This window comes from Mobula hypostoma, chromosome 28, assembly GCF_963921235.1.
Source record: "Mobula hypostoma chromosome 28, sMobHyp1.1, whole genome shotgun sequence".
Classification (NCBI taxonomy): domain Eukaryota; kingdom Metazoa; phylum Chordata; class Chondrichthyes; order Myliobatiformes; family Myliobatidae; genus Mobula; species Mobula hypostoma.
Window position 1 is genome coordinate 32374175 of NC_086124.1, and position 21945 is coordinate 32396119.

General features: G+C 57.2%; 1 protein-coding gene across 2 annotated transcripts in view; it reads left to right on the plus strand.

Moving 5' to 3' along the window:
• Positions 1-21945, plus strand: part of LOC134339051 (mitochondrial carnitine/acylcarnitine carrier protein-like) — a 37136-nt gene that overhangs the window by 10217 nt on the left and 4974 nt on the right. For both annotated transcript variants that reach the window (XM_063035325.1, XM_063035324.1), the window contains exons 2-6: positions 6230-6322; positions 7078-7205; positions 8896-8986; positions 12450-12564; positions 20322-20394. In XM_063035325.1, coding sequence (XP_062891395.1) covers positions 6230-6322; positions 7078-7205; positions 8896-8986; positions 12450-12564; positions 20322-20394 — 500 coding nt within the window. The remainder of the gene's footprint in view (positions 1-6229; positions 6323-7077; positions 7206-8895; positions 8987-12449; positions 12565-20321; positions 20395-21945) is intronic.

Consider the following 21945-nt stretch of genomic DNA (forward strand, 5'->3'; position numbering starts at 1 on the left):
CCCTCCCCTACACCCCTCCCCAAATCTGTGATCCCTCCCTCCCCATCACTGTTCACCCTCCTTTCCCTACACCCCTCCCCAAATCTGTGACCCCCCTCCCCATCTCTGTGACCCCTCCCTCCCCTACACCCCTCCCCAAATCTGTGACCCCTCCCTTCCCTACACCCCTTCCCATCTCTCTCTGTGACCCCCCTCCCTCCCCTACACCCCTTCCCATCTCTGTGACCCCTCCCTCCTCTACACCCCTCCCCATCTCTTTGACCCCTCCCTCCCCTACACCCCTCCCCATCTCTGTGACCCCTCCCTCCCCTACACCCCTCCCCATCTCTGTGACCCCTCCCTCCCCTACACCCCTCCCCATCTCTGTGACCCCTCCCCAAATCTGTGACCCCTCCCTCCCCTACACCCCTCCCCATCTCTCTCTGTGACCCCTCTCTTCCCTACACCCCTCCCCATCTCTATGACCCCTCCCTCTCCTACACCCCTCCCCATCTCTCTCTGTGACCCCCCCTCCCTCCCCTACACCCCTTCCCATCTCTGTGACCCCTCCCTCCTCTACACCCCTCCCCATCTCTGTGATTTCCCCTCCCTCCCCTACACCCCTCCCCATCTCTGTGACCCCTCCCTCCCCTACACCCCTCCCCACCTCTGTGACCCCTGCCTCCCCTACACCCCTCCCCATCTCTGTGACCCCTCCCTCCCCTACAACCCTCCCCATCTCTCTCTGTGACCCCCCCTCCCTCCCCTACACCCCTTCCCATCTCTGTGACCCCTCCCTCCTCTACACCTCTCCCCATCTCTGTGATTTCCCCTCCCTCCCCTACACCCCTCCCCATCTCTGTGACCCCTCCCTCCTCTACACCTCTCCCCATCTCTGTGATTTCCCCTCCCTCCCCTACACCCCTCCCCATCTCTGTGACCCCTCCCTTCCCTACACCCCTCCCCAAATCTGTGACCCCCCTCCCCATCTCTGTGACCCCTCCCTCCCCTACACCCCTCCCCAAATCTGTGACCCCTCCTTCCCCTACACCCCTCCCCATCTCTCTCTCTGTGACCCCCCTCCCTCCCCTCCACCCCTCCCCATCTCTGTGACCCCTGCCTCCCCTACACCCCTCCCCATCTCTGTGACCCCTCCCCAAATCTGTGACCCCTCCCTCCCCTACACCCCTCCCCATCTCTCTCTGTGACCCCTCCCTTCCCTACACCCCTCCCCATCTCTATGACCCCTCCCTCCCCTACACCCCTCCCCATCTCTCTCTGTGACCCCCCTCCCTCCCCTACACCCCTTCCCATCTCTGTGACCCCTCCCTCCTCTACACCCCTCCCCATCTCTGTGATTTCCCCTCCCTCCCCTACACCCCTCCCATCTCTGTGACCCCTCCCTCCCCTACACCCCTCCCCATCTCTGTGACCCCTGCCTCCCCTACACCCCTCCCCATCTCTGTGAACCCTCCCTCCCCTACACCCCTCCCCATCTCTCTCTGTGACCCCCCTCCCTCCCCTACACCCCTTCCCATCTCTGTGACCCCTCCCTCCTCTACACCCCTCCCCATCTCTGTGATTTCCCCTCCCTCCCCTACACCCCTCCCCATCTCTGTGACCCCTCCCTCCCCTACACCCCTCCCCATCTCTCTCTGTGACCCCTCCCTCCCCTACACCCTTCCCCATCTCTGTGACCCCTCCCTCCCCTACAACCCTCCCCATCTCTCTCTGTGACCCCTCCCTCCCCTACACCCCTCCCCATCTTTATGACCCCTCCCTCCCCTACACCCCTCCCCATCTCTCTCTGTGACCCCTCCCTCCCCTACACCCCTCCCCAAATCTGTGACCCCTCCCTCCCCATCTCTGTTCACCCTCCCTTCCCTACACCCCTCCCCAAATCTGTGACCCCCCTCCCCATCTCTGTGACCCCTCCCTCCCCTACACCCCTCCCCAAATCTGTGACCCCTCCCTCCCCTACACCCCTCCCCAACTCTCTCTGTGACCCCCTCCCTCCCCTACACCCCTTCCCATCTCTGTAACCCCTCCCTCCCCTACACCCCTCCCCATCTCTCTCTGTGACCCCCCTCCCTCCCCTACACCCCTTCCCATCTCTGTGACCCCTCCCTCCCCTACACCCCTCCCCATCTCTGTGACCCCTCCCTCCCCTACACCCCTCCCCAAATCTGTGACCCCTCCCTACCCTACACCCCTCCCCATCTCTCTCTGTGACCCCTCCCTTCCCTACACCCCTCCCCATCTCTATGACCCCTCCCTCCTCTACACCACTTCCCATCTCTGTGATTTCCCCTCCCTCCCCTACACCCCTCCCCATCTCTGTGACCCCTCCCTCCCCTACAACCCTCCCCATCTCTCTCTGTGACCCCGCCCTCCCCTACACCCCTCCCCATCTCTGTGACCTCTCCCTCCCCTACACCCCTCACAGTCTCTGTGACCCCTCCCTCCCTCCCCTACACCCCTCCCCATCTCTGTGACCCCTCCCTCCCCTACAACCCTCCCCATCTTTATGACCCCTCCCTCCCCTACACCCCTCCCCATCTCTCTCTGTGACCCTTCCCTCCCCTACACCCCTTCCCATCTCTGTGACCCCTCCCTCCTCTACACCCTCCCCATCTCTGTGATTTCCCCTCCCTCCCCTACACCCCTCCCCATCTCTGTGACCCCTCCCTCCCCTACAACCCTCCCCATCTCTCTCTGTGACCCCTCCCTCCCCTACACCCCTCCCCATCTCTGTGAATTCCCCTCCCTCCCCTACACCCCTCCCCATCTCTGTGACCCCTCCCTCCCCTACAACCCTCCCCATCTCTCTCTGTGACCCCTCCCTCCCCTACACCCCTTCCCATCTCTGTGACCCCTCCCTCCTCTACACCCCTCCCCATCTCTGTGATTTCCCCTCCCTCCCCTACACCCCTCCCCATCTCTGTGACCCCTCCCTCCCCTACACCCCTCCCCATCTCTGTGATTTCCCCTCCCTCCCCTACACCCTTCCCCATCTCTGTGACCCCTCCCTCCCCTACACCCCTCCCCATCTCTGTGACCCCTCCCTCCCCTACACCCCTCCCCATATCTGTGACCCCTCCCTCCCCTACACCCCTCCCCATCTCTCTCTGTGACCCCTCCCTCCCCTACACCCCTCCCCAACTCTGTGACCCCTCCCTCCCCTACACCTCTCCCGAAATCTGTGACCCCTCCCTCCCCATCTCTGTTCACCCTCCCTTCCCTACACCCCTCCCCAAATCTGTGACCCCCCTCCCCATTTCTGTGACCCCTCCCTCCCCTACACCCCTCCCCATCTCTCTCTGTGACCCCCCTCCCTCCCCTACACCACTCCCCATCTCTATGACCCCTCCCTCCTCTACACCACTCCCCATCTCTGTGATTTCCCCTCCCTCCCCTACACCCCTCCCCATCTCTGTGACCCCTCCCTCCCCTACAACCCTCCCCATCTCTCTCTGTGACCCCGCCCTCCCCTACACCCCTCCCCATCTCTGTGACCCCTCCCCAAATCTGTGACCCCTCCCTCCCCTACACCCCTCCCCATCTCTCTCTGTGACCCCTCCCTTCCCTACACCCCTCCCCATCTCTGTGACCCCTCCCTCCCCTACACCCCTCCCCATCTCTGTGACCCCTCCCTCCCCTACACCCCTCCCCATCTCTGTGACCCCTGCCTCCCCTACACCCCTCCCCATCTCTGTGACCCCTCCCTCCCCTACACCCCTCCCCATCTCTCTCTGTGACCCCCCTCCCTCCCCTACACCCCTTCCCATCTCTGTGACCCCTCCCTCCTCTACACCCCTCCCCATCTCTGTGATTTCCCCTCCCTCCCCTACACCCCTCCCCATCTCTGTGACCCCTCCCTCCCCTACACCCCTCCCCATCTCTCTCTGTGACCCCTCCCTCCCCTACACCCTTCCCCATCTCTGTGACCCCTCCCTCCCCTACAACCCTCCCCATCTCTCTCTGTGACCCCTCCCTCCCCTACACCCCTCCCCATTTTTATGACCCCTCCCTCCCCTACACCCCTCCCCATCTCTCTCTGTGACCCCTCCCTCCCCTACACCCCTCCCCAAATCTGTGACCCCTCCCTCCCCATCTCTGTTCACCCTCCCTTCCCTACACCCCTCCCCAAATCTGTGACCCCCCTCCCCATCTCTGTGACCCCTCCCTCCCCTACACCCCTCCCCAAATCTGTGACCCCTCCCTCCCCTACACCCCTCCCCAACTCTCTCTGTGACCCCCTCCCTCCCCTACACCCCTTCCCATCTCTGTAACCCCTCCCTCCCCTACACCCCTCCCCATCTCTCTCTGTGACCCCCCTCCCTCCCCTACACCCCTTCCCATCTCTGTGACCCCTCCCTCCCCTACACCCCTCCCCATCTCTGTGACCCCTCCCTCCCCTACACCCCTCCCCAAATCTGTGACCCCTCCCTCCCCTACACCCCTCCCCATCTCTCTCTGTGACCCCTCCCTTCCCTACACCCCTCCCCATCTCTATGACCCCTCCCTCCCCTACACCCCTCCCCATCTCTGTGACCCCTCCCTCCCCTACAACCCTCCCCATCTCTCTCTGTGACCCCGCCCTCCCCTACACCCCTCCCCATCTCTGTGACCTCTCCCTCCCCTACACCCCTCCCCATCTCTGTGATTTCCCCTCCCTCCCCTACACCCCTCCCCATCTCTGTGACCCCTCCCTCCCCTACAACCCTCCCCATCTCTCTCTGTGACCCCTCCCTCCCCTACACCCCTCCCCATCTTTATGACCCCTCCCTCCCCTACACCCCTCCCCATCTCTCTCTGTGACCCCCTCCCTCCCCTACACCCCTTCCCATCTCTGTGACCCCTCCCTCCTCTACACCCTCCCCATCTCTGTGATTTCCCCTCCCTCCCCTACACCCCTCCCCATCTCTGTGACCCCTCCCTCCCCTACAACCCTCCCCATCTCTCTCTGTGACCCCGCCCTCCCCTACACCCCTCCCCATCTCTTTGACCCCTCCCTCCCCTACACCCCTCCCCATCTCTGTGATTTCCCCTCCCTCCCCTACACCCCTCCCCATCTCTGTGACCCCTCCCTCCCCTACAACCCTCCCCATCTCTCTCTGTGACCCCTCCCTCCCCTACACCCCTCCCCATCTTTATGACCCCTCCCTCCCCTACACCCCTCCCCATCTCTCTCTGTGACCCCCCTCCCTCCCCTACACCCCTTCCCATCTCTGTGACCCCTCCCTCCTCTACACCCCTCCCCATCTCTGTGATTTCCCCTCCCTCCCCTACACCCCTCCCCATCTCTGTGACCCCTCCCTCCCCTACACCCCTCCCCATCTCTGTGATTTCCCCTCCCTCCCCTACACCCTTCCCCATCTCTGTGACCCCTCCCTCCCCATCTCTGTGACCCCTCCCTCCCCTACACCCCTCCCCATATCTGTGACCCCTCCCTCCCCTACACCCCTCCCCATCTCTCTCTGTGACCCCTCCCTCCCCTACACCTCTCCCGAAATCTGTGACCCCTCCCTCCCCATCTCTGTTCACCCTCCCTTCCCTACACCCCTCCCCAAATCTGTGACCCCCCTCCCCATCTCTGTGACCCCTCCCTCCCCTACACCCCTCCCCAAATCTGTGACCCCTCCCTCCCCTACACCCCTCCCCATCTCTCTCTGTGACCCCCCTCCCTCCCCTACACCACTCCCCATCTCTATGACCCCTCCCTCCTCTACACCACTCCCCATCTCTGTGATTTCCCCTCCCTCCCCTACACCCCTCCCCATCTCTGTGACCCCTCCCTCCCCTACAACCCTCCCCATCTCTCTCTGTGACCCCGCCCTCCCCTACACCCCTCCCCATCTCTGTGACCCCTCCCTCCCCTACACCCCTCCCCAAATCTGTGACCCCTCCCTCCCCTACACCCCTCCCCATCTCTCTCTGTGACCCCCCTCCCTCCCCTACACCACTCCCCATCTCTATGACCCCTCCCTCCTCTACACCACTCCCCATCTCTGTGATTTCCCCTCCCTCCCCTACACCCCTCCCCATCTCTCTCTGTGACCCCTCCCTCCCCTACACCCCTCCCCATCTCTGTGATTTCCCCTCCCTCCCCTACACCCCTCCCCATCTCTGTGATTTACCCTCCACACCATCTGTAAGCCCCGGTGCTTTTGGATGGAGACAGCAGAATGACATGGTGCTGGGGACGGGGGCCTCCATTTCTCGCTGCTTCTAATTCTCTGGCCGGTAGGTCTGTTTGCAGACTCAGCCTCCTCCTGCCCCAGGACACAGGCAGCTCTACAGTGGCGCCATTGACTGTTTGAGGAAAACCATCGCCAAGGAGGTAAGGGACCCTGTCCTGTCCTCCCCTTGTCTCCCCTCCCCGTCTCATCTCCACCACTCTCCCACCTCCCACCTCATCTCCCCGCCCACAGCTCCGTCCTCCTCTCCCTCACCCCATCTCCCCCCTCCCCCTCTCATCCCCACCATTCTCTCACTTCCCACCTCATCTCCCCACCCACAGCTCCGTCCTCCTCTCCCTCACCCCATCTCCCCCCTCAAACCCCTCCCACTCCACTCCCCCCACACCCTCCCTCCCCTTCTCCCTTGTTCTCAGTCTTCCCCTCTCCCTCTATCCACTCCCTCCCTCTTTCCCACTCACTCACTCGCTCCCTCCTTCACACTCTCACTCCCACACTCTCTCCCTCCCTCCCTCCCTCTCTCCCCACTCTCTCCCTCCCTTTCTCCCTACCTCTCTCTCTCCTTCTTTCCCTGCCTACCTCCCTCCCTCTCTCCCCCTCTCACCTTCTCTCTTCCCTCTCTGTCTCCCCTCACTCCTTCGCCTACCCCTCCCTCTATCCCCCTGCCCATCCCATCCTCACCACCCCCAGGGCACAGTCCTCAAGGGGATGTTTCCCAGTATCAGTGGTGTGGGGGTGTAGTGGAGAGGGTTGGGGATTTGTACTCTCCTCCCCCATCCCCAGGTCTCCCCTCAACCCCCTCCCTCCCTGACAGCAGTATGTCACCAGTGCTAAACTCTCTCCCTCCCCTTTCTCTCTCCTCTTCCCCTCTCCCTGTACCGCACCCCCCCATGCACAGGGGGTGCTGGGTCTGTACCGGGGGATGGGAGCCCCCATCCTGGCCATCACTCCGGTCATGGCTGTAGGTTTCTTCGGATTCGGCGTGGGAAAGAAGCTGCAACAGGCACACCCGGAGGAGCCGCTGACGTGAGTATCCGGCGCAGGGCGGAGATCACTGGCAGGAGTGTCCGTAAGGAATGATGCTGGGAACATCCAGGGGAGACTGTGCCGGGATTACTCGGGGGTAGGAATGGCACCAGGGATATCTGAAGAAGAGGGTACAACGCAAGGATTGGAGCCAGGGATATCCAGAGGATGCGAACGGTAGTGAGAATATCGGGGGTGTAGGGTGTACCTTGGGGAGGGAATGGAACGGGGGAACCGCGTTACGAATTACCCAGCCCAGCAGGGAACCAGGAAGGGACAGGGTTGGCTTTTTTCCTCTGTGGGCCAGAACAGCTTTGATGGGCTGAATGGTGCCATTTCATGGTGGGAAGAGCAGCACATGTTAATTGGGAGTGCCACACTGTGGGAGGGGCAACAAGGGAGGTTCTGAGGAAAATAACTCTCTTCCTCATTCCCTCTGTTCATCTTCCTCCTTACACCCTCCCTCTCCATCCCCTTCCCCTCTTACTCTCTCCCTCACCCTCCATCTCTCCCCTTCCCTCCCCTCCCTTCCCCTCCATCTCTCCCCTCCCTTCCCCTCCATCTCTCCCCTTCCCTCCCCCTCACCCTCCATCTCTCCACTTCCCTCCCCTCCCTCACCCTCCATCTCTCCCCTTCCCTCCCCCCACCCTCCATCTCTCCCCTTCCCTCCCTCACCCTCCATCTCTCCCCTTCCCTCCCCTCCCTTCCCCTCCATCTCTCCCCTCCCCCTCCCTCACCCTCCACCTCTCCCCTTTCCTCCCCCCACCCTCCATCTCTCCCCTTCCCTCTCCCCACCCTCACCCTCCATCTCTCCCCTTCCCTCTCCCCACACTCACCCTCCATCTTTCCCCTTCCCTCCCCCCTCACCCTCCATCTCTCCCCTTCCCTCCCCTCCCTTCCCCTCCATCTCTCTCCCTCCCCCTCCCTCACCCTCCACCTCTCCCCTTCCCTCTCCCCACCCTCACCCTCCATCTCTCCCCTTCCCTCTCCCCACCCTCACCCTCCATCTTTCCCCTTCCCTCCCCCCTCACCCTCCATCTCTCCCCTTCCCTCTCCCCACCCTCACCCTCCATCTTTCCCCTTCCCTCCCCCCTCACCCTCCATCTCTCCCCTTCCCTCTCCCCACCCTCACCCTCCATCTTTCCCCTTCCCTCCCCCTCACCCTCCATCTTTCCCCTTCCCTCCCCCCTCACCCTCCATCTCTCCCCTTCCCTAACCCCACCCTCCATCTCTCCCCTTCCCTCTCCCCACCCTCCATCTCTCCCCTTGCCTCCCCTCCCTCACCCTCCATCTTTCCCCTTCCCTCCCCCTCACCCTCCATCTCTCCCCTTCCCTCCCCCCACACTCCATCTCTCCCCTTCCCTCCCCTCCCTTCCCCTCCATCTCTCCCCTTCCCTCCCCTCCCTTCCCCTCCATCTCTCCCCTCCCCTCCCTTCCCCTCCATCTTTCCCCTTCCCTCCCCTCCCTTCCCCTCCACCTCTCCCCTTCCCTCCCCTCCCTTCATCTTTCCCCTTCCCTCCCGTCCCTCACCCTCCATCTCTCTCCTTCCCTCCCTCACCCTCCATCTCTCCCCTTCCCTCCCCTCCCTCGCCCTTCATCTCTCCCCTCCCTTCCCCTCAAGCTCCTCTCTCTTCCCCTTCCCTTTTCCTCCCACCACTCCTCTCCCCCTCACCCCCCCACCCCGCTACAGGTATTCTCAGTTGTTCCGTGCCGGTGTCCTGTCTGGAGTTTTCAGCTCAGCAATCCTCACGCCCGTGGAAAGGATAAAGTGCCTGCTCCAGGTGGGAACTCAGACATTCCCCGGATTCTGGCCCACCAACCGCTTCCCTCCACCTGCTGCCTGCGTCTCCAGCTGGGAATTTCCACCCCCCTCCCCCTCCCGAGCTGGCGTAGATGAGATGTCAAACCCCAGGCACAGCTGATGTTGGGAGTTCACACAACCAGGCTCTTCGGCCCCACTAGATCCTGACCGTTTACTCATCACTGACCGCCAACCCGCACTGTACCAGCTACTCTGTGCCCCCAACCTGCACCGCGCTGTCTCCTTGCACCATGTCACCCGCCCTCCCCTCCCCCCACGCCACGCCATAATACTGTATTCTGAATTCTGTATTCCGTTCTCTCCTATCACTTCAGTTTATCGAACTGATCTGTATGGACGGTGTCCACAACAAAGCTTTCCACTGTATCTCGGGAAACGCGCAAAGGTTGAACCAACTTACCGAGTGAGGTGGCTCCCATGGCTTGGATCTTGTCCGTTTCCCTCCACACTCGGCCTACTTGTCTGTTGAAATGCCTCTCAAATGTTGTGACTATCAGATTCCTCCATCTCTGCGCTCTCTGTGTAAAAAAAAGAATGTATTGCCCCTCAGATCTTGCCCGTAGATCTCTTGCAAGTTGATGGAGTGGTTGCAAAGCTGTGCGGTGTGTTGGCCTTCGTTAGTGGAGAGACTGAGCTCAAGAGCCATGAGGTAATGTTAGACCTGGTCAGACTGCACTTGGAGTGTTGTGCTCAGTTCTCGTCACCTCACTAGAAGGAGGATGTGGAAGCTTTAGGGAGGGTGCAGAGGAGATTCACCAGGATGCTGCCTGGATTAGAGAGCGTGTCTTATAAGGATAGGTTGAGTAGTAGCAGTGTCAGTATTTCTGATGATCTATCCCGAGTGAACAGATTGATGCCATTACGTAGGAGGCCCGACAGCAGCTATATTTCATTAAGAGTTTGAAGAGACTTTTGTACGCCACCAAAGACTGGCAAGTTCCTACAGATGTACCAAGGAGAGCATTCTAACCGGCTGCATTACCGACCGTGCAGGATCAGAAAAAACTATAGCCGCTGCCGTGCATCCTACAAAATCACATCAATATGTTCGCTTAGGAGAGATCCTCAGAGATGGTGACACCCAGGAACTTGAAACTGCCCCCCCTTTCCACGGCTGACCCCTCAACGAGGACTGGTGTGTGTTCCCTCGACTTGCCCCTTCCAGAAGTCCACCATCGCTTCCATGGTTTCACTGACGCTGAGTGCAAGCTTGTCGTGGCATACCACTCAACCAGCTGATCGAGCTCACTCCTGTACGGCCGCTCGTCGCCCTCTGAAATTCTGCCCACAGTAGCTGTGTCGTCAACAAATTTATAGATGGCGCTTGAGCTGTGCCTGGTTGCATTGAGAGAAGAGCGGTGGGCTAAGCACACACCCCTGTGGGTGCCAGTGTTGGTTGGCAGCGAGGAGGAGATGTTGTCTCCAGTATGCAGGCTGTGGTCTCCTGGTGAGGAAGGCAAGAATCCAGTTGCAGAGGGAGGTACAGAGGCCCAGGTTTTGGAGCTTTGGAACTGAGGGGATGAAGGTGATGAATGCTAAGCTGTAATCAATAATAAAAAAACCCAGCCTGACCGCTATTGTCCAGGTGAGATTGCGTCCATGCAGACCTATTGTGGCGATCGGCAAACTGCAGTGGGTCCACGTCCTTGCTTAGGCAGGAGTTGATCCTAGTCATAACCGAGCTCTCAAAGCACCTCATCGCAGTCGGTGTGAGTGGCGGACAATAGTCATTCAGGCAGCTCAATGCTCTTCTTGGGCACTGGTATGATTATCACCCTTTTGAAACAGGTAGGAAACTCTGGCCAAGTCCACACTAGACCGGATAAGTCTGTAACCGAAGCTTTTTGTCTTCGTTTTGACCCTCCGTCCACATTGAAATGGCGTTTTCCTCCCCCGAAAACGGTGCTTTTCTAAAATGCCCTCCAGAGTGTTTAAATCTGAAAATGCCGATTGGGCGTTGTAGTGTGTATGGGGTAACCGGAGGTTTTAAAAAACCTGTCGTCCCTTTCATCGGTGAAGAGACTGTGGCTGTAGGAAATGTTTCCAAGGTGACCCCTCTGTGGGAGTGGGGAAGAGGCTGGTGGGGCCACCCGGGGGTCTGTGTGTCCGCATGTGTAGCTATTGTAGTGGCTGTGAGGCTGGTATTGTGGTGGTGAAAAGTACTGGGTGGGGGGGGGGGGAGCCATCATATTCCTCTTCATTGCAAATCCCTCCCCAACAGAGTTAGTCAGTTTTTCAGTGTTCGTCGTCAGCCGGGTCATACTGTCTGTGAACTCCCTGTCGGTTGCCTCCATACGCTCCGGTATTTGTTTTTTTTTAGTTTTAAGTCCTCCTGCGCAAGAGCCAACAGCTGTCCGTCATTTGGCAATTTCCTTTTAAGTTTTTCCAGTCTGTAACTGGACAAACGCGCACCAAGTATACCGTTTCCTCTTCGCTTGTATTCTGTAGATGTGTCCTGTGCATGCCCAGTAGGAGATTCGCCCAAATACTCATTTTAATGTGGACGGAGGTATTTTCAAAAATGCCTGGTGTGGACGCCTATAGTTTTTACGTGAAACCGGCGTTTTCAAAATTATCCGGTCTAGTGTGGACGTAGCATCGGGCTGTAGCAATGAGAGATTGAAGACGTCTTTGAGCACTCCCGCCAGTTGGTTGGCACAGGTTTTCAGTGCCCTACCAGATACACCATCAGGGCCCGATGATGCCTTTCGAGGGTTCAGCCCCCTCGAAAGATATTGACGTGGGCCTCCGAAACAAGGGCCACACGATGCTGCAAGGATTCGCAGGGGTGTAGTTTTATATTTTCCCTCTCCAGCTATGTATAAAAAGCTTTGAGCTCATCTGGGAGCAAAGCATCACAACCGTTCACGATGGTACGTTTTGTCAATGTCAAGATGCTAGATCGAGTGGACCGCCAGAGACTTTGTCTAATACTAATAGCTAATACTAGGAGACGCAACTTAAAGGTGACTAGAGGCAAGTATGGTGTGGGGATGGGGGGAAGGATGTTAGAGGTACGTTTTTGTCGCAGAGAGTTGTGGGTGTGTGGAACATGCTGCCAGGGGTGGTGGTAGGGGCAGATTCATTAGGGACATTTAAGGTACCATACATACATAAGCACAAGTAAAGTTACAACACAACCTTCCAAAGATCCACCAATGGTGACTAACTTGGGGTCTCTCTCTGTCATCATGAGCCATCCATTCCCCAACCCTCTCAGGGTTTTCCCTCACTTGCTCACTTGGATGTCAGAATTACCCCATTCCTTCACTGAGTCCCTGCCGGACATCTGCAGCCCCCCCCCCTTACTCCCCGGGTGTCGGGGGTGTGGGGGAGAGGACTGTCTGCCCATTCCACAGGCTCCCACTGGGTCACCACTCAATCACTGAGGGATTTTAATCCCCCCCCCCCACCGACTTCAGGTCCAGAGCGGATCCCAGCGGATGTACACGGGCCCCGGTGACTGCGTCAGGAAGTTGTATCGGCACTCTGGAATCCCGGGAATCTACAAGGGAATGTTTCTCACCCTGCTGAGGGGTAAGTGTGCCCACCTGTCTAGGACTGCCCCTTCATCACCGTCTGGTATGGAAGGGCTGCCGCACGGGTTCGGTAAAAATGGCCGAGGTTTGTAGACTCAGCGAGCTCCATCGCGGGCACTGGCCCCTCCATGATCGAGGACATCTTCAAAAGGCAATGCCTGGAAAGGGCAGCATCCATCATTAAGGACCCCCATCACCTGGGCCATCCGCAATTCTCATTGCTACCAGGCGCCTGAAACACACACACAATGTTTTCAAACAGCCTCTTCCCCTCCGCCATCTGATTCATGAACACTGCCTTGCTACTTTGCTCTACTTATTCATTTTGTATCGGCCCTAGTGCCCTTCCCTTGGACAACATTGGTGTCGTGGAGAGGGGAGACTTGCAGCATGGGCGACTGCTGGTCTTCCATACAACCTTGCCCAGGCCATTTTGAAAGGATAATTATTGTTGTAATTTATGGTACTATTGCACTGTGCACTGAGGAGTGCTGTGTCAGATCATCTCCCTTACTCTTTGGACTGGAAGTGACATTAAACCACGTTGTACTACTGGCACAAAACAATAAATTTACAACATGCGTCAGTGATAAGCCTGATTCTGATACAGTCAGAGTCCCAGAGCCAGAGTGGAGTTTATGGTCCATGTGAGCACAGCTGCAAATGGAAAACTTGTTTGCAGTCTCATCAGATGAGCAGCATTCACAAGAAAAAAAACATAAAGATTCAGAAACACTGTGGAACCCGTCAATGAAAACACCAAACGCCCAACGAGCGAAAAAAGAACAAACCGTTCCGACGGCAAAAGGTGATTGAACGACACAGACATCAACCCAGGAGCACGGTAGTATTTGGTTCAGCCCCGAGCTGCTAGCCCACTGCAGGCCACCGAGCCATTCCTCAACAAAGCACCCCAGCCCACGCCGATCAAACCGCTCTAAAACAGCAAACAAAAGAGTAAGCAGACCCCAAGAACACATGCTACGTGAACCTCAAAGTCCCTCAAAACCAATCAATCCTGGCAACGTGCTGCACTTTCCTTCGACAGCAGTGAGCACGAGGGAGAGGAAGACCGGTTAAACGTGGGAAGATGGCACTGAACGCCTGCCCTTCCTCATCGACTTCACCCTTGATCAGTGCCGCAATCGGAGAGAAGCAATGGAGTTGATCGTGTGCTCACACCCTCGACACCTTAGTCGGGGAGAAGCAATGGGGTCGAATATGTGCTTACATCCTCGATGCCTCGAATCAGAGAGAAGCAATGGAGCTTGTGCCCTCGACACCTCAATCGGAGAGAAGCAATGGATCCGATCATGGGCTCATGCCCCTTCTCCAGGCTATCAGGCCCCCAGGCCCCACACACACACACCCGCTCCAAACTTCACCCAACTCCCTCAGTGACAGTAAAGCACCAGATTGCTCAATCGGCCCCAGAACACACCATCGGAATGTAAATCACAGGTTCCAACTGCACGGAGTTTCGTACAAAACACACCGTCAAAGTGTAAATCACAGGTTCCAATCACATGCAGCTTCGTAGCAGAAAGACATTTGAAAGAAGTAAGAGAAGTTGTTCTGTGAATTGTCTGCAGGACGTTTTTGTTGGTCGTGTAGTTCACTGACGCCATCTTGTAGAAATATATACACAATTTTTACGAGAACGAACATAATTCGAACAATACCATTTCTATTGGATGCAAAGTGCTCATAGTACTGCAGTACTGAGGCAGAAATTAGGGTTCTGCCGGTTGGTTCAGGAACCGAAAAGTTGAAGGGACAGAGCTATTCCTGAACCTACTGGTCTGGGTCTTCAGGCTTCTGTACCTCCCGCCCGATGGGAGCTGTGAGAAGATGCCCGGACGGTGGGGATTATTGATGGTGGACGTTGCCTTCTCGAGGCGGCTTCTCCTGCAGATACGACCGGTCGGGAGGGAGGTGCCCGTGATGTATTGGGCTGAGTCCACTCTCTCTGCAGCTTCTGATGCACAAGTTGATCGGGTGGTTAAGAAGATATGGTGTTGTCCTTCATTAGTCGGGGGATTTACTTCAAGAGCTGCGAGATAACGTTGCAGCTCTATAAAACCCCAGTTCGACCACACTTGAAATATTGTGTTCCGTCCAGGTCGCATCATTATAGGAAGGATGTGGAAGCTGATTCACCAGGATTCTGCCTGAATCAGAGAGCATGTCTTATGAGGGAAGTTTGAGCAGTGAAGCAGTTGGTGACAAATAAGCACAAAGGAGGGAGATTGAAAATCTGGCTGAGCGATGCCTCAGCAACAACCTCTCACTCAATGTCAGCAAGACTGAGGAGCTGATTATTGACTCCTTGAGCCAGTCCTCACTGGAGGATCAAAGATAGAGAGGGTTAGCAACTTTAAATTCCTCACTATCATCATTTCAGAGGACCTGAGCTGGGCCCAGCACACAAGTTCAATCACGACAAAGCACAACATCACTTCTACTTCCTTGGAAGTTCTTGAAGATTCAGCTTGACATCTAGAACTTTGACAAACTTCTATAGATGTGTGGTGGAGGGTGTATTGACTGGCTGTATCACAACCTGGTGTGGAAACACCGATGCCCTTGAACGGAAAATCCTACAAAAAGTAGTGGATATGGTCCAGTCTGTCACGGGTAAAGACCTCCCCACCACTGAGAACATCTACATGGAGCGATGTTGCAGGAAAAGAACATCCATCATCAGGGACCCCCACCACCCAGGTCATGCTCTCTTCTCGCTGCTGCCATCAGGAAGAAGGTACAGGAGCTTCAGGTCCCGCACCACCAGGTTCAGGAACAGTTATTACCCCTCAACCATCAGACTCCTGAACCAGAGGGGATAACTTCACTCAACTTGGATAGGTACATGGAGCTTAAAAAATAGAGGGCTATGGGTAACCCTGGGTAATTTCTAAAGTAAGTACATGTTCGGCACAGCTTTGTGGGCCGAAGGGCCTGTATTGTGCTGTAGGTTTTCTGTGTTTCTATGTTAATTTCACTTGCCCCATCACTGAAATGTTCCCACAACCTATGGACTCACTTTCAAGGACTCTTCGTCTCACGTTCTTGATATTTATTGCTTATTTATTTATTATTATTATTATTTCTTTCTTTTTGTACTTGCACAGTTTGTTGTCTTCTGCATACCAGTCCATCCATGTACCTATCCAGACTTCTATTAAACATTGAAATTGAAATCGTACCCGCCACTCGCATTGGTAACTTGTTCCACACTCTCACCACTCTCTGAGTGAAGAAGCTTCCCCTCCGTATGTCGGACCCCCACCCACCCCACCCACCATCCCATGAACACCCTGTCTCCAACTGACCCAGTCCACCCAAGACGATAATGTCAGTCCCTGACGTCTGAGGGGGACGAATTTACCTCCTAAATGGCGGGAGGAGAAGATGGCGGCACGACACAGCGCACGCAGTCTCTCCGGTGAAGTGATATCGTATTTGTTAAATAGGGGGCTGTGCACAATTCTGATTTGATGGAGACAGATGTGAGAAGCATGGAGGAACATCTGGAGAAACTTTTGAAATGCTCGGTTCGCTGCCGCTGCTGCTGTGCGATCAACAATCTCCGGAGGGTAGGCCCCAAATCCTCGGCTTTGCCTGTTGCTGGCAGCCGGGGCCGGGGTCGAAGCGCTCAGCAGGGATGGTGCTCGGTGCTCGGTGTCGGAGGGCTGGTCGGAGGCTCGAAGTTTTCGGACGGACTCAGAGTCGGACTGTGGTCGGGTGCTTCCAGGATGCTGCATCGGTAAGTTTGCGGCGCTGGAAGCTCATGGCAGGGAGAGTTTCTCCCTTCAACCATCTGCGTGAGATGATGGGACTTTTGAGAGAGTCCATGGCCTGTTCTTCATCAAGTTATGGTATTGCTTGCACTGTTGTAGTTATATGTTATAATTATGTGGTTTTTGTTAGTTTTTCAGTCTTGGTCTGTCCTGTGTTTCTGTGATATCTCACCGGAGGAACATTGTATCATTTCTTAATGCATGCATTACTAAATGACAATAAAAGAGGACTGCTTGTCCTCATAATCTAATCTAATCTAATCTAAAGGGTTGTCACTTGGTAGCGTAGTGGTTAGCCCACCACTTTACAGTACCAGTGACATGAGTTCAATTCCCACCACAGTCTGTAAGGAGTTTGTACGTTCTCCCCATGGCCACGTGGGTTTCCTCCAAGTGCTCTGGTTTCCTCCCACAGTCCAAAGGCATGTTGATTGGTCGGTTAATTGGTCATTGTAAATTGTCCAGTGATTAGGCGAGGATTAAAGTGGGGGTTGCTGGGCAGCGCGGTTCGAAGAGCCAATTCTGCACTGTGTCTCAATAATTATGTTTCATATGTAAGTACATCAAGGCAGAACTCGGCAGCAGCTCACAAAGAAAATTATGAATCACAAAATTCAATACATGGAGCAAACGAGGAACGGGGAGGCAGTGCTCATGGACCATTCAGGTGGCGGAGGGGAAGAAACTGTCCCTAAATCACTGAGTGTGAGTCTCTGGGCTCTTGTACCTCCTTCCTGATGGTAGCAATGAGAAGAGGGCAGGTCCTGGGTGACGGGGGTCTTTGATTGATGCCGTCTTCTTCAGGCGTCGCCTTTCAAAGGTGGCTTCGATGTTGGGGAGGCCCTGTGCATGATGGAACTGGCTGTGTTTACAACCCTCTGCAGTTTTCCCTGATCCTGCGCAGTGCCCCCTCCATGCCTGACGGTGAGGCAACCACTCAGAATCCTCTCCGCAGTACATCTGAAGAAAGTTGCTGGGGCCTCTTTGGTAACATTACCAATGGCTCCTCAAACTCTGAATGAAGAGTAGGCACTCGTTGCCCCTGGAAACACACCTTCCTCCCCGCACTCTCTCTGCCAGAGACTCCCGGCGTTTCCAGAGTGCTTGCCCGGAAGAGACGTAACTCCCTACCCCCTGGTGCAGGGAGTAACATGGCCTGGCGATGGTAGGGTTCCATCTCCTGCTATGGGGAGGGTTCAGCCACTTGTCAGGAACACAGTGACCCTTGGAATTTACCTCAAGGGAGTTCCGCACTGTGGGGGAGTCGGTCAGGGGGCTCACCACTGTGGGGGGAGTCTGTGAGGGAGTTCCGTGCTGTGAGGGAGTCGATAAGGGAGCTCCACACTGTGGGGGGAGTCTGTGAGGGAGCTCCACACTGTGGAAGGAGTCGGTGAGGGAGCTCCACACTGTGGGAGGAGTCGGTGAGGGAGCTGCACGCTGAGGGGGGAGTCTGTGAAGGAGCTTCATGCTGTGGGAGGAGTCTGTGAGGGAGCTTCATGCTGTGAGGGGTGTTGGTGAGGGAGCTTCACACTGTGGGGGGAGTCTGTGAGGGAGCTCCATGCTGGGGGGGTCTGTGAGGGAGCTGCACACTGTGGGAGGGGAGTCTGTGAGGGAGCTCCACGCTGTGGGGGGGTCAGTGAGGGAGCTTCATGCTGTGGGAGGAGTCTGTGAGGGAGCTGCACGCTGTGGGGGGTGTCGGTGAGGGAGCTTCATGCTGTTGGGGGAGTCAGTTGGAGCAGAATGCTGTGGGAACAGCAGTGAGGGAGCTTTACGCTGTAGGAGGGGCAGGAGGGAACCCTGCGGTGTGGGAGGCACCTGAGTGTGAAACGGAAACATCCTTTCTCCCTTGTTGGGGAGAGCGAGACCCTGTGGTATGTCGACTGCCGGGTGAACAATGTAGTCTTTGGGGTACTGCAAGTCTGTGTCTTTGCTGTTGCTTTGCTGCATGCTCGAGTGCTCGGTGGTGGTGGGTGCTCGGGGGTGGGTGCTCGGTGGTGGTGGGTGCTCGGTGGTGGTGGGTGCTCGGTGGTGGTGGGTGCGTGGTGGTGGGTGCTCGGTGGTGGGTGCTCGGTGGTGGGTGCCGATGGTGGTGGGTGCTCGGTGATGGGTGCTCGGTGGTGGGTGCTCGGTGGTGGTGGGTGCTCGGTGGTGGGTGCTCGGTGGTGGTGGGTGCGCCGATGGTGGTGGGTGCGTGGTGGTGGTGGGTGCTCGGTGGTGGGTGCTCGGTGGTGGGTGCCGATGGTGGTGGGTGCTCAGTGGTGGGTGCTCGGTGGTGGGTGCTCGGTGGTGGTGGGTGCTCGGTGGTGGTGGGTGCCGATGGTGCTGGGTGCTCGGTGGTGGGTGCTCGGTGGTGGTGGGTGCTCGGTGGTGGGTGCTCGGTGGTGGTGGGTGCTCGGTGGTGGGTGCTCGGTGGTGGTGGGTGCGTGGTGGTGGGTGCTCGGTGGTGGGTGCTCGGTGGTGGTGGGTGCGTGGTGGTGGGTGCTCGGTGGTGGTGGGTGCTCGGTGGTGGTGGGTGCTCGGTGGTGGGTGCCGATGGTGGTGGGTGCTCGGTGATGGGTGCTCGGTGGTGGGTGCTCGGTGGTGGTGGGTGCTCGGTGGTGGGTGCCGATGGTGGTGGGTGCTCGGTGGTGGGTGCCGATGGTGCTGGGTGCTCGGTGGTGGGTGCCGATGGTGGTGGGTGCTCGGTGATGGGTGCTCGGTGGTGGGTGCTCGGTGGTGGTGGGTGCTCGGTGGTGGGTGCTCGGTGATGGGTGCCGATGGTGGTGGGTGCTCGGTGATGGGTGCTCGGTGGTGGGTGCTCGGTGATGGGTGCTCGGTGGTGGGTGCCGATGGTGGTGGGTGCTCGGTGGTGGGTGCTCGGTGGTGGTGGGTGCTTGGTGGTGGTGGGTGCTCGGTGGTGGGTGCTCGGTGGTGGTGGGTGCCGATGGTGGTGGGTGCTCGGTGGTGGGTGCTCGGTGGTGGGTGCTCGGTGGTGGTGGGTGCTCGGTGGTGGTGGGTGCTCGGTGGTGGGTGCTCGGTGGTGGTGGGTGCTCGGTGGTGGGTGCCGATGGTGGTGGGTGCTCGGTGGTGGTGGGTGCGTGGTGGTGGGTGCTCGGTGGTGGGTGCTCGGTGGTGGGTGCTCAGTGGTGGGTGCTCAGTGGTGGTGGGTGCTCGATGGTGGTGGGTGCTCGGTGGTGGGTGCTCAGTGGTGGGTGCTCAGTGGTGGGTGCTCGGTGGTGGTGGGTGCTCGATGGTGGTGGGTGCTCGATGGTGGTGGGTGCTCGGTGGTGGGTGCTCAGTGGTGGTGGGTTCTGATGCTTTTTTTTTGCCAGTGGGGGGAGGGGGACGATTGCTTGCTGCTGCTTATGTGCAGGAGGGAGAGGAGCTGAGGGGGGACTTTGGGGTTCTAATATTTAACCGTCATTCATTCTTTGGGACACTCCTCTGTTTTCGTGGATGTTTGCGAAGAAAAAGCATTTCAGGATGTACATTGTATACATTTCTCTGACATTAAATGTACCTTTGAAACCTTTGAACTCAACAGTGTTGAGGAGTGAGCCCCACATGGTAACAGGAGCTCTGTGGGATCTTACTGTCTGCTGTGGGTGGGGTCAAAATAATCCTGCTGGGCTGGGATCCTGCTATCAGCAGGTTGCTGCAGGACCTTCCCCCTGTGAGGAGGACGTGGGGTGGGGGAGTGGTGAAGATATGACTCAAATCCTGCCTTCTCCTCCCTCCCTCCCACTCACCCACCTCCACCTCCCTCTGTTACCCTCAATCATCCCTGCCTCTCCTCCACTCTCCCCACCCAACTCCTCTTGTCATCCCTCTCTTCCGTCCCTTCTCCCTCCAACCTCCCTCTCTTCCCCCTCCAATCCCCCCTCCTCCATCCCTTCACCCTCCCCCTTCCCTACCTCTCTTCCCTCCCTTTTTTCCACATCCTTCCATTTCACTCCTCTCTCTTTCCTGCCCCTAGACATCCCAGGGACCGGAGTTTACTTCCTGACCTACGAGTGGCTGAAGGAGGTGCTGACACTTGAGGGTCAAAGGTCAGTGGAGGAGGGGAAAGGGCAAACGGGTAATGTGGAACTGAATGGAGGGAGTGAGGTGGAAAGGAGGGGAATGGAGGTAGAGATGGGAAATGCGAGGAGAGGGATGAGGGGTGAGAAGGTTCAAGACAGAACCCACCCCCCCCCGAGGTTGAACAGCAATGAGAGGTGAGGAGATTTGAGAAAGATCTCCTGGAGGTTGAACGGGTATGAGAGGTGAAGTTCGGGACAGATCTCCCCTGAGGTTGAACTGGGATGAAGAGTGAGAAGATTTGGGACAGATCCCCCACAGAGGTTGGATGGGATGAGGGGTGAGAAGGTTTGAGATAGATCCCTCCGAGGTTGAACAGGGATGCGAGGTGAGGTTCAGGACTGATTCCCCTTCCTTGAGGTTGAATAGGGATTAGGGGTGAGAAGTTCAAGATAGATCTGCCCCTGATGTTAAAGAGGAATGAGAGGTAAGAAGATGTGGGACAGATCTCCGCTGAGGTTGAGCAAGGATGAGAGGTGAAATTCATGACAGATCCACCCTGAAGTTGAACAAGGACGAGCGGTGAGGATCGGGACATATCCCCCCCCCCCCAGGATGAACAGGAATGAGGGTTGAGGTTGGGGACAGATAACCCCCTGAGGTTGAACTGGGATGAGAGCTGAGAACATTCGAGACAGATCCCTCTGAGGTTGAGGAGAGATTAGAAGTGATGTTTGGGACAGATCCCCCCCCCCCTGAGTTTGAACAGGGAGGAGGGGTAGGGTTGGAGATTGATCCCATCTAAGGTTGAGGGTCAAGGTTGGGGACAGATAACCCCCTTCAGGTTGAACAAGGTTGAGGGGGCAAGGTTTGGGACATATCACCACCCTGAGGTTGAACAGGGATGAGGAGTGAGAAGTTTTGAGAAAGATGCCCCTGAAGTTGAACAGGTATGAGACGTGATGTTTGGGACAGATCTCCCCTGAGATTGAACAGGCATGAGAGTCAGAAGGTTCAAGACAGATTCCCTCCCGAGGCTGAACGGGGATGAGGGGTGAAGTTCAGGACTGATCCCCCCCAGAGGTTGAACAGGGATGAGGAGTGAGGTTCGAGACAGATTCCTCTGAGTTTGAACAGGGATGAGAGCTGAGAAGATTCAGGACAGATCCCCCGAGGTTGAACAGGGATGAGAGCTGAGAAGATTCAGGACAGATCCCCCGAGGTTGAACAGGGATGAGAGCTGAGAAGATTCAGGACAGATCCCCCGAGGTTGAACAGGGATGAGAGCTGAGAAGATTCAGGACAGATCCCCCGAGGTTGAACAGGGATGAGAGGTGGTGATTGGGACATATCCCTCCACCCACCTCACTGGTAAACTGGGAATGGGGGTGAGGTCCGGGATGTATCCCCCCTGAGGTTGAACTGAGATGTGGGGTGCGAACGTTCGAGACAGATCTACCAAAGGTTGAACAGGAATGAGGGGTGAGGTTTGGGATAGATCTCCCCTGAGGCTCAAGGTTGGGACAGATACCCCCCCTTACGGTTGATCAGGGATGAGGGCTGAGAAGGTTCGGGACAGA